The sequence below is a fragment of the Sebastes fasciatus genome, chromosome 8, assembly GCF_043250625.1.
Source record: "Sebastes fasciatus isolate fSebFas1 chromosome 8, fSebFas1.pri, whole genome shotgun sequence".
Lineage (NCBI taxonomy): Eukaryota > Metazoa > Chordata > Actinopteri > Perciformes > Sebastidae > Sebastes > Sebastes fasciatus.
Window position 1 is genome coordinate 29,421,987 of NC_133802.1, and position 13,448 is coordinate 29,435,434.

A 13,448-nucleotide genomic window follows, 5' to 3' on the forward strand; every position below is an offset into this window, starting at 1 on the left:
GGCTCCAGCAACACTTAACAAATATTTGTTAAGACAAACCAGGTTTTTACAGTCATCAACATTGGTCAACATCATGGAAAATAAGAACTGTACTTGTTAGTTTAGATTAACAGTAACCAGAGCGGAGAGTACCTGATCCATCATCATGGAATAAGAGCCCTGCATATCCAGGATTGGGTCTACAGTCGATGATGCCCAGCAGGGTTCTGGTGAGTCTGAGCAGCTCAAAGAAACTGTAGAAACCAAAGTAGATCAAATGTCTGGCCAAACTCACCACCTGGAGAAAGAGCGTAAGCAAAGGAAGTGATCACAGTAGAAAAGCGAGTTGTAAGGTGTGAAATGAGACAGGAAGTAGAAGAGCAGGGACAGACCTCGTATGTGAGCTTATTTTTCTCCTCGTTGTGGAACGGCAGCTCGTCGTTCAGGACGTTGTTGAGATATTCCTCCATGAATACCATTGTGTTGGAGAAACGGTTCTTCTTGTTGTCTCTGCTGTCATCCATGTTGGAGTCATAACTGAGGATGACAAACATCAGAAAGAATTTATTAAAATAAGTCAAAGCTAACAGAAACCTGGTTAACACTAAAAGTCTTAGTCAAGAACATCTCATCTGGTTGAACCTTTTTACTGGGATTGATGGAAAGTCTCCCTGCACACCACAAAATCTCTACAAAATTCAAATTCTCTGTCCAAATGCACATCTCAATCATGGCCACAAGATGACGGCAAAACAAGACTCATTCATTCATTATCCATAACCGCTTATCCTATTGAGGTTAAGTATAAGTAAAAGACTCCTCATAAAAGGGGCGTTGAAGACTTCTGGAAGTAACGCGCATGTTCCCGGGAGGTCTGAAAGTGCTGAGCCTTGCTCAAATGCACAACTAAGTCATGGCCATAAGCACACAGCAGACTTCCAGTAATAGCGAGAACAGCACAGACAAGACACACCCGCAACACAGTTGATGCCTGAACGTGGACTTCAACCCTGGACCCCCAGATTATAAATCTGATGCTCTACCAACTGAGCTATCCAGGCTTCGGAAAGTACACTCCCTGGACGAAATCTCACCGTAAATTTGAGCCTGTGAACCCTTAAAAAAGAGACACAAATATGTGGTTAAGTCTGAGTGAAAGTGTCCTACTAAAAAAGGCGTTGAAGAATACTGAATGTAGCACATATGGCCAAGTCATGGCCAAAAGCAGACATTAGACTTTTAGTAACGGCAACAATACTGAGCACCACAGACATGTCATACCCCCAATATAGTTGACGCCTGAACAGGGACTTGAACCCTGGACCCCCAGATTAAAAGTCTGATGCTCTACCGACTGCGCCAAGGAAGTAGCCGGTTGGTCGTGGTACGGTTGCTAAAAATAGTAACACACTACCAGAATATGTCTGCTGATCCTCGCCTCGAAACCCGTGTCACCCAAACCTCATGCCATTAATATTTAGCAAACACACATGCATAGATGGTTCTAAGGTGGATCTTTTATCGTTGCCGTTATAATGACGGTCATTTATCATTATTATCGCTATTTCCTATTGGCTTTATTATCGCTGATCGTCGAGCTATTAATGCTATAAATAGTAACATTAACGCGCTACCAAAACACGGCTGATGATCATCGCCTCGTATCCCGTGTTGTAATGATATGAAAGATGTAATTGGCTTTATTATTAAGGCGGTTCAAACGGTGTGTTAATATTGTCTGTTGTGCTTAATCTATGGTAGAAATTAAGCAGTGTGTGCTGTATGTAAATATTACAATATTTTGTTTATCACAAGCATTGACTATTAACTTTATACACTTGCCATTGTGATTAATTAATAGCCTATCATTTAGGAACAGGACAGAATAGTTTATATATAATATTATAATATAATTTAATATAATATAGGCTAATAAAATAGATTATTATTATTTTTTTTATCACAAGCATTGACTATTAACTTTATACACTTGCAATTGTGATTAATTAATAGCCTATCATTTAGGAACAGGACAGAATAGTTTATATATAATATTATAATATAATTTAATATAATGTAGGCTAATAAAATAGATTATTATTAATACTATTATTACTAGAAGAGTATATATATATTTATTGAATATATAATATAATTCAGTGGTATGCTGTACATTGTATTTGAATGAAAAAGAACACTTGTATTGAGTCATCTTAATAACATATTTATTATAAACAAATTTTAAAAAACAGTACAGTAATAAAATCAGTGCAATCAGTGGTATATACATTTATCAACAATAAAATCAACAGGAATACAATGTAATGGAACAAAATAGAACAGAATATATATGTATATATATATAATACAATAAAAAAAATATATTATAAATACTATTGTTACTAGAATAATATATATATAATATAATACAATATAATAAAATATAATATAATATAATACCATATAATATAATATAATACCATGTAATAGAATAGAATAGAATATAGTATCGTATAATAGAATATAATAGATGATTATTAATACTATATTACTAGAATACAATACAGTATATGAAATAGTATATAATACAATACAATATAGGCTAATGTGAACAGAGTTATCAGGGTCGAGTATCTTTTTTTGTGCCATATCCCCGGGCTTCAAGTGCAGCCCTCCACTCAGCCAGAGTCACGGTGGCTGTGGCCTGGCAGTACCAATTCCCAAAGTACTGTTGGTGGGTGGCAGGGTCCCGCTCCCTCTGACACTGCTTGCAGGTGATGGCGTCACTCTTCCTAGAGTATTTCCTCTTCCTTTTGCCACTCTGTTCCTCCTCCTGTCTTTTCCTCTTGTGGTAATTTTGAGTGGTGTAAGGCACATCTGTCAGGGAAGAACCTGCAGGAACCACAGATTGGAAGGCAGGCAAGAGAGGTTGTGGTGCAGGCAGGTGAGGTTGGGCTGCACACAGGAGAGGTCTGGGCGCAAGCAGGAGAGGTCTGAGAGGTTGGGGAGCTGCCTGGAGAGGCGGCTCGAGAGCTGCAAGGAAGGGCGGCCTAAGACCAGCAGATGGAGTTATGTTCAGTCTTTGTTTTAGCTGGGCCATCCCTGCAGTATTAGGGGGCAAAACAAAGATGTGGGGATTTGCCACACTGCTGTTAGGCATACAGGGTCTTCCTTTCCTTTCAACTGCAGGAGGCAGGCTCTCTGGGCTGACGAAGGTGATTTTTGAGGTGGAGATGGCCTGCTCGCAAAGAGGCTGAGGGCCGTGGTGAGGTGGAGGGCGGCTGTGTGGTGGTTGCAGCTCGCGAAGAGGCTGAGGGCCGTGGTGAGCTGGAGGGCGGCTGTGTGGAGGTGGCAGCTCGCAAAGAGGCTGAGGGCCGTGGTGAGGTGGAGGGCGGCTGTGTGGTGGTTGCAGCTCGCGAAGAGGCTGAGGGCCGTGGTGAGCTGGAGGGCGGCTGTGTGGAGGTGGCAGCTCGCAAAGAGGCTGAGGGCCGTGGTGAGGTGGAGGGCGGCTGTGTGGAGGTTGCAGCTCGTGAAGAGGCTGAGGGCCGTGGTGAGGTGGAGGGCGGCTGTGTGGAGGTGGCAGCAGCAGCAGTGGCAGGTTGGCTCTGGCTTCTAGCGGATCTCACCTCCCGCTTGACCTGGATGGCATAACGGCCTGCCGGATAATGTGAGATGTACCCCTGGAAGACTCTTTTGTTGACGAGGTTGTTGTGTGAATCAGAGTTTCCTGACTCCTCTGACATTGATGCCACCACATAACCCGCATACCCCAACGCATTTTCTGCCACCCATTGAAAAGTTTGGCCCCTGAATATCCCAAACTGCATCTGATGTTGGCCCAGGACATGCTGCATATTCTCCGGGTCTCCACCGCGACGCAGAACAGCCATCTTCGCAGACTCTTTCACCCTCTCAGGCGACAGAGCCCGCACTCATGGCCTGTTCTCCCTCTTAATTCGTTTTGCTTCCTCTGTGTCAAAGAGGCTAGCATGGCCATCCCCCCTCCTCCTAAATTTAGGCTCCATTCTGTATGATTGGGGGAAAAAGAAAAAAAACACAGTGAGAATATGCTTGGTCTGTCCTCTTATATTGTAAAATTATGGCCTGCTATATGTTATGTTATAATTTCTTTCTTCTTTCTTAATTTCATATTTACTTTTAGTATATTTCACTACAGAATAGTGATCCAGCAAACTAAGAATGTCATTGCATTGATAACTTGTTTATTTATGCATATGACAATACATCCTTGTATCCTGATCTCCAATCTAGCTAAACTAACATAAATTACACTCTGTGTCCATTACTTCTCATGCAAAAGAGGTTATGCAATATGTTGTTGCCTCTGTCTGTCTGTGATACAGTGTTTTCTAATAATGTACTTACTATACAGAATCTGTAAACAATTTAATTTTTTAAAACTAGTTACCAGGTGAGTACCTTACTGGACCTATGCATTACATGTCTTATTCTCAACTGCTTTACAACCTGTAACTTAACACTATAACATTCTGAAACAATTCATATACACAGGGGCTACATTAGCATACTCAGCAAAATACCAAATACATAGACTGATCCACACATAAAGAGTGGAAACATAGATTACGTTGGTAAACTGTGGACTACGTATTTTCTGTCTTGTACTATTGATTAACGTTAATGTCAGTGTTATTACCAAATAGCCAGCCCGTTATTAACTGTAGGGCTACATAATGTGCTATGTAAACAGACAGGCTAACACACTAGTGTTGTCAGCTGCCTAAAATAAAGCATAGTATCATATCAGCTGACGTCAGCTGGTTATGAATGGAGAGTCGTTCGCGACTTCAACTAGTGTGAGATAGCCAGGTTACGTGGATATGACATTAGCTCGCTAGCGTGCTGGCTCGCCACCAATGTAAACCACATATTTTCAATAAATGGTTGACGATGAACTTACCCAAACTATAGCAAAGACGTCGGGTCGAAAAGAAATGCTGGTGAAGGACTTGACTTTCCGTTGAAGGGACCTGACGTTGATTTCTAGGGGCGTGGCTTCCGGCGTCAATCTTGGTAGCGATAGCGAGTGTGATTGGTCAAATCTTGGTAGACGCAACGGACGGTGATTGGCTGTCGCCATTCTTGGTAGCAGGGCGGCCTCCGATTGGTCAAATCTTGGTAGAATCTTGGTAGCGATACGCAAGATGATTGGCTCTGAAATGGTGGATGAGCTCGACCGACAGGCGACGGGGAGCGCCATCCAGGCTTCAAAAAGACAACCCTCTGGACGAAACGTCACCGAAGTTTGAGCCGGTGAATCCATAAAACAGACAAAAATATGTGTTTAAGTCTGAGTGAAAGTGTCCTACTAAAAGGGGCATTGAAGACTTCTGGAAGTCTTATTGCACTTATGTTCCCAGGAGGTCTGAAATTGCTGAGTCTTGCCCAAATGCACAAGTAAGTCATGGCCATAAGCAGATATTAGACTTCCAGTAATGGCAACAATACTGAGAACCACAGACATGTCATACCCCCACTAAAGTTCACGCCTGAACAGGGACTTGAACCCTGGACCCTCAGATTAAAAGTCTGATGCTCTACCGATTGAGCTATCCAGGCTTCAAAAAGACAACCCTCTGGACGAAACGTCACCGAAGTTTGAGCCGGTGAATCCATAAAACAGACAAAAATATGTGTTTAAGTCTGAGTGAAAGTGTCCTACTAAAAGGGGCATTGAAGACTTCTGGAAGTAGCACTTATGTTCCCGGGACGACTGAAATTACTGAATCTTGCCCAAATGCGTAAGTAAGTCATGGCCATAAGCAGACATAAGACTTCCAGTAATGGCAACAATACTGAGCACCACAGACATGTCATACCCCCACTAAAGTTCACGCCTGAACAGGGACATGAACCCTGGACCCTCAGATTAAAAGTCTGATGCTCTACCGACTGAGCTATCCAGGCTTCGAGAGACCAATCTTCTGTACGAAGACTGACCCCAAGTATGAGCCGGTAAATCCATAAAACAGAGTGACATATATGTGTTTAAATCTGAGGGAAAGCATCCTAAAAAAAGGGGCATTGAAGACTTCTGGAAGTAGCACTTATGGTCCCGGGTGGTCTGGAAATGCTGAGCCTTGTCCAAATGCACTACCAAGTTATGGTCATAAGCACACAGAAGACTTCCGGTAATGGCGACAATACTGAGCACCACAGACATGTCATACCCCCAACAAAGTTGACGCCTGAACAGGGACTTGAACCCTGGACCCTCAGATTAAAAGTCTGATGCTCTACCGACTGAGCTATCCAGGCTTCGAGAGACCCATCCTCTGGACGAAAAGTCACCGAAGTTTGAGCCGGTGAATCCATAAAACAGAGAAAAAAATATGTGTTTAAGTCTGAGTGAAAATGTCCTACTAAAAGGGGCATTGAAGACTTCTGGACGTAGCACTTATGTTCCCGGGAGGACTGAAATTGCTGAGTCTTGCCCAAATGCACAAGTAAGTCATTGCCATTAGCAGACATTAGACTTCCAGTAATGTTAACAACACTGAGCACCACAGACATGTCATACCCCCAATAAAGTTCACGCCTGAACAGGGACTTGAACCCTGGACCCTCACATTAAAAGTCTGATGCTCTACCGACTGAGCTATCCAGGCTTCGAAAAGACAACCCTCTGGACGAAACGTCACCGAAGTTTGAGCCGGTGAATCCATAAAACAGAGACAAAAATATGTGTTTAAGTCTGAGTGAAAGTGTCCTACTAAAAGGGGCATTGAAGACTTCTGGAAGTAGCATTTATGTTCCCGGGAGGACTGAAATTGCTGAGTCTTGCCCAAATGCACTACCAAGTTATGGTCATAAGCACACAGAAGACTTCTGGTAATGGCGACAATACTGAGCACCACAGACATGTCATACCCCCAACAAAGTTGACGCCTGAACAGGGACTTGAACCCCAGACCCTCAGATTAAAAGTCTGATGCTCTACCGACTGAGCTATCCAGGCTTCAAAAAGACAACCCTCTGGACGAAACGTCACCGAAGTTTCAGCCGGTGAATCCATAAAACAGAGAAAAAAATATGTGTTTAAATCTGAGTGAAAGTGTCCTACTAAAAGGGGCATTGAAGACTTCTGGAAGTAGCACTTATGTTCCCGGGAGGACTGAAATTACTGAGTCTTGCCCAAATGCACAAGTAAGTCATGGCCATAAGCAGACATAAGACTTCCAGTAATGGCAACAATACTGAGCACCACAGACATGTCATACCCCCAATAAAGTTCACGCCTGAACAGGGACTTGAACCCCGGACCCTCAGATTAAAAGTCTGATGCTCTACCGACTGAGCTATCCAGGCTTCGAGAGACCAATCTTCTGTACGAAGACTGACCCCAAGTATGAGCCGGTAAATCCATAAAACAGAGTGACATATATGTGTTTAAGTCTGAGGGAAAGCATCCTAAAAAAAAGGGGCATTGAAGACTTCTGGAAGTAGCACTTATGGTCCCGGGTGGTCTGGAAATGCTGAGCCTTGTCCAAATGCACTACCAAGTTATGGTCATAAGCAAACAGAAGACTTCCGGTAATGGCGACAATACTGAGCACCACAGACATGTCATACCCCCAACAAAGTTGACACCTGAACAGGGACTTGAACCCTGGACCCTCAGATTAAAAGTCTGATGCTCTACCGACTGAGCTATCCAGGCTTCGAGAGACCCATCCTCTGGACGAAAAGTCACCGAAGTTTGAGCCGGTGAATCCATAAAACAGAGACAAAAATATGTGTTTAAGTCTGAGTGAAAGTGTCCTACTAAAAGGGGCATTGAAGACTTCTGGAATTAGCACTTATGGTCCCGGAAGGACTGAAATTGCCGAGTCTTGCCCAAATGCACAAGTAAGTCATGGCCATTAGCAGACATAAGACATCCAGTAATGGCAACAATACTGAGCACCACAGACATGTCATACCCCCAATAAAGTTCACGCCTGAACAGGGACTTGAACCCTGGACCCTCAGATTAAAAGTCTGATGCTCTACCGACTGAGCTATCCAGGCTTCAAAAAGACAACCCTCTGGACGAAACGTCACCGAAGTTTGAGCCGGTGAATCCATAAAACAGAGACAAAAATATGTGTTTAAGTCTGAGTGAAAGTGTCCTACTAAAAGGGGCATTGAAGACTTCTGGAATTAGCACTTATGGTCCCGGGAGGACTGAAATTGCTGAGTCTTGCCCAAATGCACAAGTAAGTCATGGCCATAAGCAGACATAAGACATCCAGTAATGGCAACAATACTGAGCACCACAGACATGTCATACCCCCAATAAAGTTCACGCCTGAACAGGGACTTGAACCCTGGACCCTCAGATTAAAAGTCTGATGCTCTACCGACTGAGCTATCCAGGCTTCGAGAGACCAATCCTCTGGACGAAAACTGACCTGAAGTATGAGCCGGTGAATCCATAAAACAGAGTGTGCTAAGTGTCCTTATAAAAGGTGCTCTCAAGAATTCTGGAAGTAACAGGCATGTTCCCAGGTGGTCTGGAAGTGCTGAGCCTTTCCCAGATGCACAACTCAGTCATGACCACAAGCCTAGTGCAGACCTCCATTAGTGAGCACTACAGACATAGCATAACCAGATTAAACTTGACGCCTGAACAGGGACTTGAACCCTGGACCCTCAGATTAAAAGTCTGATGCTCTACCGACTGAGCTATCCAGGCTTCAAAAAGACTATCCTCTGGACGAAAGGTCACCCGAAGTTTGAGCCGGTGAATCAATAAAACAGAGACAAAAATATGTGTTTAAGTCTGAGTGAAAGTGTCCTACTAAAAGGGGCATTGAAGACTTCTGGAAGTAGCACTTATGTTCCCGGGACGACTGAAATCGCTGAGTCTTGCCCAAATGCACAAGTAACTCATGGCCATAATCAGATATTAGACTTCCAGTAATGGCAACAATACTGAGCACCACAGACATGTCATACCCCCAATAAAGTTCACGCCTGAACAGGGACTTGAACCCCGGACCCTCAGATTAAAAGTCTGATGCTCTACCGACTGAGCTATCCAGGCTTCGAGAGACCAATCTTCTGTACGAAGACTGACCCCAAGTATGAGCCGGTAAATCCATAAAACAGAGTGACATATATGTGTTTAAGTCTGAGGGAAAGCATCCTAAAAAAAAGGGGCATTGAAGACTTCTGGAAGTAGCACTTATGGTCCCGGGTGGTCTGGAAATGCTGAGCCTTGTCCAAATGCACTACCAAGTTATGGTCATAAGCAAACAGAAGACTTCCGGTAATGGCGACAATACTGAGCACCACAGACATGTCATACCCCCAACAAAGTTGACACCTGAACAGGGACTTGAACCCTGGACCCTCAGATTAAAAGTCTGATGCTCTACCGACTGAGCTATCCAGGCTTCGAGAGACCCATCCTCTGGACGAAAAGTCACCGAAGTTTGAGCCGGTGAATCCATAAAACAGAGACAAAAATATGTGTTTAAGTCTGAGTGAAAGTGTCCTACTAAAAGGGGCATTGAAGACTTCTGGAATTAGCACTTATGGTCCCGGAAGGACTGAAATTGCCGAGTCTTGCCCAAATGCACAAGTAAGTCATGGCCATTAGCAGACATAAGACATCCAGTAATGGCAACAATACTGAGCACCACAGACATGTCATACCCCCAATAAAGTTCACGCCTGAACAGGGACTTGAACCCTGGACCCTCAGATTAAAAGTCTGATGCTCTACCGACTGAGCTATCCAGGCTTCGAGAGACCAATCCTCTGGACGAAAACTGACCTGAAGTATGAGCCGGTGAATCCATAAAACAGAGTGTGCTAAGTGTCCTTATAAAAGGTGCTCTCAAGAATTCTGGAAGTAACAGGCATGTTCCCAGGTGGTCTGGAAGTGCTGAGCCTTTCCCAGATGCACAACTCAGTCATGACCACAAGCCTAGTGCAGACCTCCATTAGTGAGCACTACAGACATAGCATAACCAGATTAAACTTGACGCCTGAACAGGGACTTGAACCCTGGACCCTCAGATTAAAAGTCTGATGCTCTACCGACTGAGCTATCCAGGCTTCAAAAAGACTATCCTCTGGACGAAAGGTCACCCGAAGTTTGAGCCGGTGAATCAATAAAACAGAGACAAAAATATGTGTTTAAGTCTGAGTGAAAGTGTCCTACTAAAAGGGGCATTGAAGACTTCTGGAAGTAGCACTTATGTTCCCGGGACGACTGAAATCGCTGAGTCTTGCCCAAATGCACAAGTAACTCATGGCCATAATCAGATATTAGACTTCCAGTAATGGCAACAATACTGAGCACCACAGACATGTCATACCCCCAATAAAGTTCACGCCTGAACAGGGACTTGAACCCTGGACCCTCAGATTAAAAGTCTGATGCTCTACCGACTGAGCTATCCAGGCTTCGAGAGACCAATCTTCTGTACGAAGACTGACCCCAAGTATGAGCCGGTAAATCCATAAAACAGAGTGACATATATGTGTTTAAGTCTGAGGGAAAGCATCCTAAAAAAAGGGGCATTGAAGACTTCTGGAAGTAGCACTTATGGTCCCGGGTGGTCTGGAAGTGCTGAGCCTTGTCCAAATGCACTACCAAGTTATGGTCATAAGCACACAGAAGACTTCTGGTAATGGCGACAATACTGAGTACCACAGACATGTCATACCCCCCAAAAAGTTGACGCCTGAACAGTGACTTAATCTCTGGACCCTCAGATTAAAAGTCTGATGCTCTACCGACTGAGCTATCCAGGTTTCGAGAGACCCATCCTCTGGACGAAAAGTCACCGAAGTTTGAGCCGGTGAATCCATAAAACAGAGAAAAAAATATGTGTTTAAGTCTGAGTGAAAGTGTCCTACTAAAGGGGGCATTGAAGACTTCTGGACGTAGCACTTATATTCCCGGGAGGACTGAAATTGCTGAGTCTTGCCCAAATGCACAAGTAAGTCATGGCCATTAGCAGACATTAGACTTCCAGTAATGTTAACAACACTGAGCACCACAGACATGTCATACCCCCAATAAAGTTCACGCCTGAACAGGGACTTGAACCCTGGACCCTCACATTAAAAGTCTGATGCTCTACCGACTGAGCTATCCAGGCTTCGAAAAGACAACCCTCTGGACGAAACGTCACCGAAGTTTGAGCCGGTGAATCCATAAAACAGAGACAAAAATATGTGTTTAAGTCTGAGTGAAAGTGTCCTACTAAAAGGGGCATTGAAGACTTCTGGAATTAGCACTTATGGTCCCGGGAGGACTGAAATTGCTGAGTCTTGCCCAAATGCACAAGTAAGTCATGGCCATAAGCAGACATAAGACATCCAGTAATGGCAACAATACTGAGCACCACAGACATGTCATACCCCCAATAAAGTTCACGCCTGAACAGGGACTTGAACCCTGGACCCTCAGATTAAAAGTCTGATGCTCTACCGACTGAGCTATCCAGGCTTCGAGAGACACATCCTCTGGACGAAAAGTCATCCGAAGTATGAGCCGGTGAATCCATAAAAAAGAGAAAAAAATATGTGTTTAAATCTGAGTGAAAGTGTCCTACTAAAAGGGGCATTGAAGACTTTTGGAAGTAGCACTTATGGTCCCGGGTGGTCTGGAAGTGCTGAGCCTTGTCCAAATGCACTACCAAGTTATGGTCATAAGCACACAGAAGACTTCTGGTAATGGCGACAATACTGAGCACCACAGACATGTCATACCCCCAACAAAGTTGACGCCTAAACAGGGACTTGAACCCCGGACCCTCAGATTAAAAGTCTGATGCTCTACCGACTGAGCTATCCAGGCTTCGAGAGACCCATCCTCTGGACGAAAAGTCACCCGAAGTATGAGCCGGTGAATCCATAAAACAGAGAAAAAAATATGTGTTTAAGTCTGAGTGAAAGTGTCCTACTAAAAGGGGCATTGAAGACTTCTGGAATTAGCACTTATGGTCCCGGGAGGACTGAAATTGCTGAGTCTTGCCCAAATGCACAAGTAAGTCATGGCCATAAGCAGACATAAGACATCCAGTAATGGCAACAATACTGAGCACCACAGACATGTCATACCCCCAATAAAGTTCACGCCTGAACAGGGACTTGAACCCTGGACCCTCAGATTAAAAGTCTGATGCTCTACCGACTGAGCTATCCAGGCTTCGAGAGACCAATCCTCTGGACGAAAACTGACCTGAAGTATGAGCCGGTGAATCCATAAAACAGAGTGTGCTAAGTGTCCTTATAAAAGGTGCTCTCAAGAATTCTGGAAGTAACAGGCATGTTCCCAGGTGGTCTGGAAGTGCTGAGCCTTTCCCAGATGCACAACTCAGTCATGACCACAAGCCTAGTGCAGACCTCCATTAGTGAGCACTACAGACATAGCATAACCAGATTAAACTTGACGCCTGAACAGGGACTTGAACCCTGGACCCTCAGATTAAAAGTCTGATGCTCTACCGACTGAGCTATCCAGGCTTCAAAAAGACTATCCTCTGGACGAAAGGTCACCCGAAGTTTGAGCCGGTGAATCAATAAAACAGAGACAAAAATATGTGTTTAAGTCTGAGTGAAAGTGTCCTACTAAAAGGGGCATTGAAGACTTCTGGAAGTAGCACTTATGTTCCCGGGACGACTGAAATCGCTGAGTCTTGCCCAAATGCACAAGTAACTCATGGCCATAATCAGATATTAGACTTCCAGTAATGGCAACAATACTGAGCACCACAGACATGTCATACCCCCAATAAAGTTCACGCCTGAACAGGGACTTGAACCCTGGACCCTCAGATTAAAAGTCTGATGCTCTACCGACTGAGCTATCCAGGCTTCGAGAGACCAATCTTCTGTACGAAGACTGACCCCAAGTATGAGCCGGTAAATCCATAAAACAGAGTGACATATATGTGTTTAAGTCTGAGGGAAAGCATCCTAAAAAAAGGGGCATTGAAGACTTCTGGAAGTAGCACTTATGGTCCCGGGTGGTCTGGAAGTGCTGAGCCTTGTCCAAATGCACTACCAAGTTATGGTCATAAGCACACAGAAGACTTCTGGTAATGGCGACAATACTGAGTACCACAGACATGTCATACCCCCCAAAAAGTTGACGCCTGAACAGTGACTTAATCTCTGGACCCTCAGATTAAAAGTCTGATGCTCTACCGACTGAGCTATCCAGGCTTCGAGAGACCCATCCTCTGGACGAAAAGTCACCCGAAGTATGAGCCGGTGAATCCATAAAACAGAGAAAAAAATATGTGTTTAAATCTGAGTGAAAGTGTCCTACTAAAAGGGGCATTGAAGACTTCTGGAAGTAGCACTTATGTTCCCGGGAGGACTGAAATTGCTGAGTCTTGCCCAAATGCACAAGTAAGTCATGGCCATAAGCAGACATAAGACTTCCAGTAATGGCAACAATACTGAGCACCACAGACATG

The 13,448-nt window shown here is 44.2% G+C and overlaps 1 protein-coding gene and 24 non-coding genes across 26 annotated transcripts in view; all 25 read right to left on the reverse strand.

Annotated features, from left to right (window-relative positions):
• Positions 1–13,448, reverse strand: part of itpr3 (inositol 1,4,5-trisphosphate receptor, type 3) — a 75,572-nt gene that overhangs the window by 26,158 nt on the left and 35,966 nt on the right. For both annotated transcript variants that reach the window (XM_074644854.1, XM_074644855.1), the window contains exons 21-22: positions 372–516; positions 133–277 (exon numbers count right to left, since the gene is read on the reverse strand). In XM_074644854.1, coding sequence (XP_074500955.1) covers positions 133–277; positions 372–516 — 290 coding nt within the window. The remainder of the gene's footprint in view (positions 1–132; positions 278–371; positions 517–13,448) is intronic.
• On the reverse strand, positions 968–1,040 carry trnai-uau (transfer RNA isoleucine (anticodon UAU)). The gene has a single exon. It is a non-coding gene; the product is annotated as a tRNA-Ile (tRNA).
• trnak-uuu (transfer RNA lysine (anticodon UUU)) lies at positions 5,508–5,580 on the reverse strand. The gene has a single exon. It is a non-coding gene; the product is annotated as a tRNA-Lys (tRNA).
• Positions 5,856–5,928, reverse strand: trnak-uuu (transfer RNA lysine (anticodon UUU)). The gene has a single exon. It is a non-coding gene; the product is annotated as a tRNA-Lys (tRNA).
• Positions 6,207–6,279, reverse strand: trnak-uuu (transfer RNA lysine (anticodon UUU)). The gene has a single exon. It is a non-coding gene; the product is annotated as a tRNA-Lys (tRNA).
• trnak-uuu (transfer RNA lysine (anticodon UUU)) lies at positions 6,557–6,629 on the reverse strand. Its single transcript has one exon. It is a non-coding gene; the product is annotated as a tRNA-Lys (tRNA).
• trnak-uuu (transfer RNA lysine (anticodon UUU)) lies at positions 6,907–6,979 on the reverse strand. The gene has a single exon. It is a non-coding gene; the product is annotated as a tRNA-Lys (tRNA).
• On the reverse strand, positions 7,257–7,329 carry trnak-uuu (transfer RNA lysine (anticodon UUU)). Its single transcript has one exon. It is a non-coding gene; the product is annotated as a tRNA-Lys (tRNA).
• trnak-uuu (transfer RNA lysine (anticodon UUU)) lies at positions 7,609–7,681 on the reverse strand. Its single transcript has one exon. It is a non-coding gene; the product is annotated as a tRNA-Lys (tRNA).
• On the reverse strand, positions 7,959–8,031 carry trnak-uuu (transfer RNA lysine (anticodon UUU)). Its single transcript has one exon. It is a non-coding gene; the product is annotated as a tRNA-Lys (tRNA).
• On the reverse strand, positions 8,309–8,381 carry trnak-uuu (transfer RNA lysine (anticodon UUU)). Its single transcript has one exon. It is a non-coding gene; the product is annotated as a tRNA-Lys (tRNA).
• Positions 8,626–8,698, reverse strand: trnak-uuu (transfer RNA lysine (anticodon UUU)). The gene has a single exon. It is a non-coding gene; the product is annotated as a tRNA-Lys (tRNA).
• Positions 8,977–9,049, reverse strand: trnak-uuu (transfer RNA lysine (anticodon UUU)). Its single transcript has one exon. It is a non-coding gene; the product is annotated as a tRNA-Lys (tRNA).
• On the reverse strand, positions 9,329–9,401 carry trnak-uuu (transfer RNA lysine (anticodon UUU)). Its single transcript has one exon. It is a non-coding gene; the product is annotated as a tRNA-Lys (tRNA).
• Positions 9,679–9,751, reverse strand: trnak-uuu (transfer RNA lysine (anticodon UUU)). Its single transcript has one exon. It is a non-coding gene; the product is annotated as a tRNA-Lys (tRNA).
• trnak-uuu (transfer RNA lysine (anticodon UUU)) lies at positions 9,996–10,068 on the reverse strand. Its single transcript has one exon. It is a non-coding gene; the product is annotated as a tRNA-Lys (tRNA).
• Positions 10,347–10,419, reverse strand: trnak-uuu (transfer RNA lysine (anticodon UUU)). Its single transcript has one exon. It is a non-coding gene; the product is annotated as a tRNA-Lys (tRNA).
• On the reverse strand, positions 10,698–10,770 carry trnak-uuu (transfer RNA lysine (anticodon UUU)). Its single transcript has one exon. It is a non-coding gene; the product is annotated as a tRNA-Lys (tRNA).
• trnak-uuu (transfer RNA lysine (anticodon UUU)) lies at positions 11,048–11,120 on the reverse strand. Its single transcript has one exon. It is a non-coding gene; the product is annotated as a tRNA-Lys (tRNA).
• Positions 11,398–11,470, reverse strand: trnak-uuu (transfer RNA lysine (anticodon UUU)). The gene has a single exon. It is a non-coding gene; the product is annotated as a tRNA-Lys (tRNA).
• On the reverse strand, positions 11,749–11,821 carry trnak-uuu (transfer RNA lysine (anticodon UUU)). The gene has a single exon. It is a non-coding gene; the product is annotated as a tRNA-Lys (tRNA).
• trnak-uuu (transfer RNA lysine (anticodon UUU)) lies at positions 12,100–12,172 on the reverse strand. Its single transcript has one exon. It is a non-coding gene; the product is annotated as a tRNA-Lys (tRNA).
• On the reverse strand, positions 12,417–12,489 carry trnak-uuu (transfer RNA lysine (anticodon UUU)). Its single transcript has one exon. It is a non-coding gene; the product is annotated as a tRNA-Lys (tRNA).
• trnak-uuu (transfer RNA lysine (anticodon UUU)) lies at positions 12,768–12,840 on the reverse strand. The gene has a single exon. It is a non-coding gene; the product is annotated as a tRNA-Lys (tRNA).
• On the reverse strand, positions 13,119–13,191 carry trnak-uuu (transfer RNA lysine (anticodon UUU)). The gene has a single exon. It is a non-coding gene; the product is annotated as a tRNA-Lys (tRNA).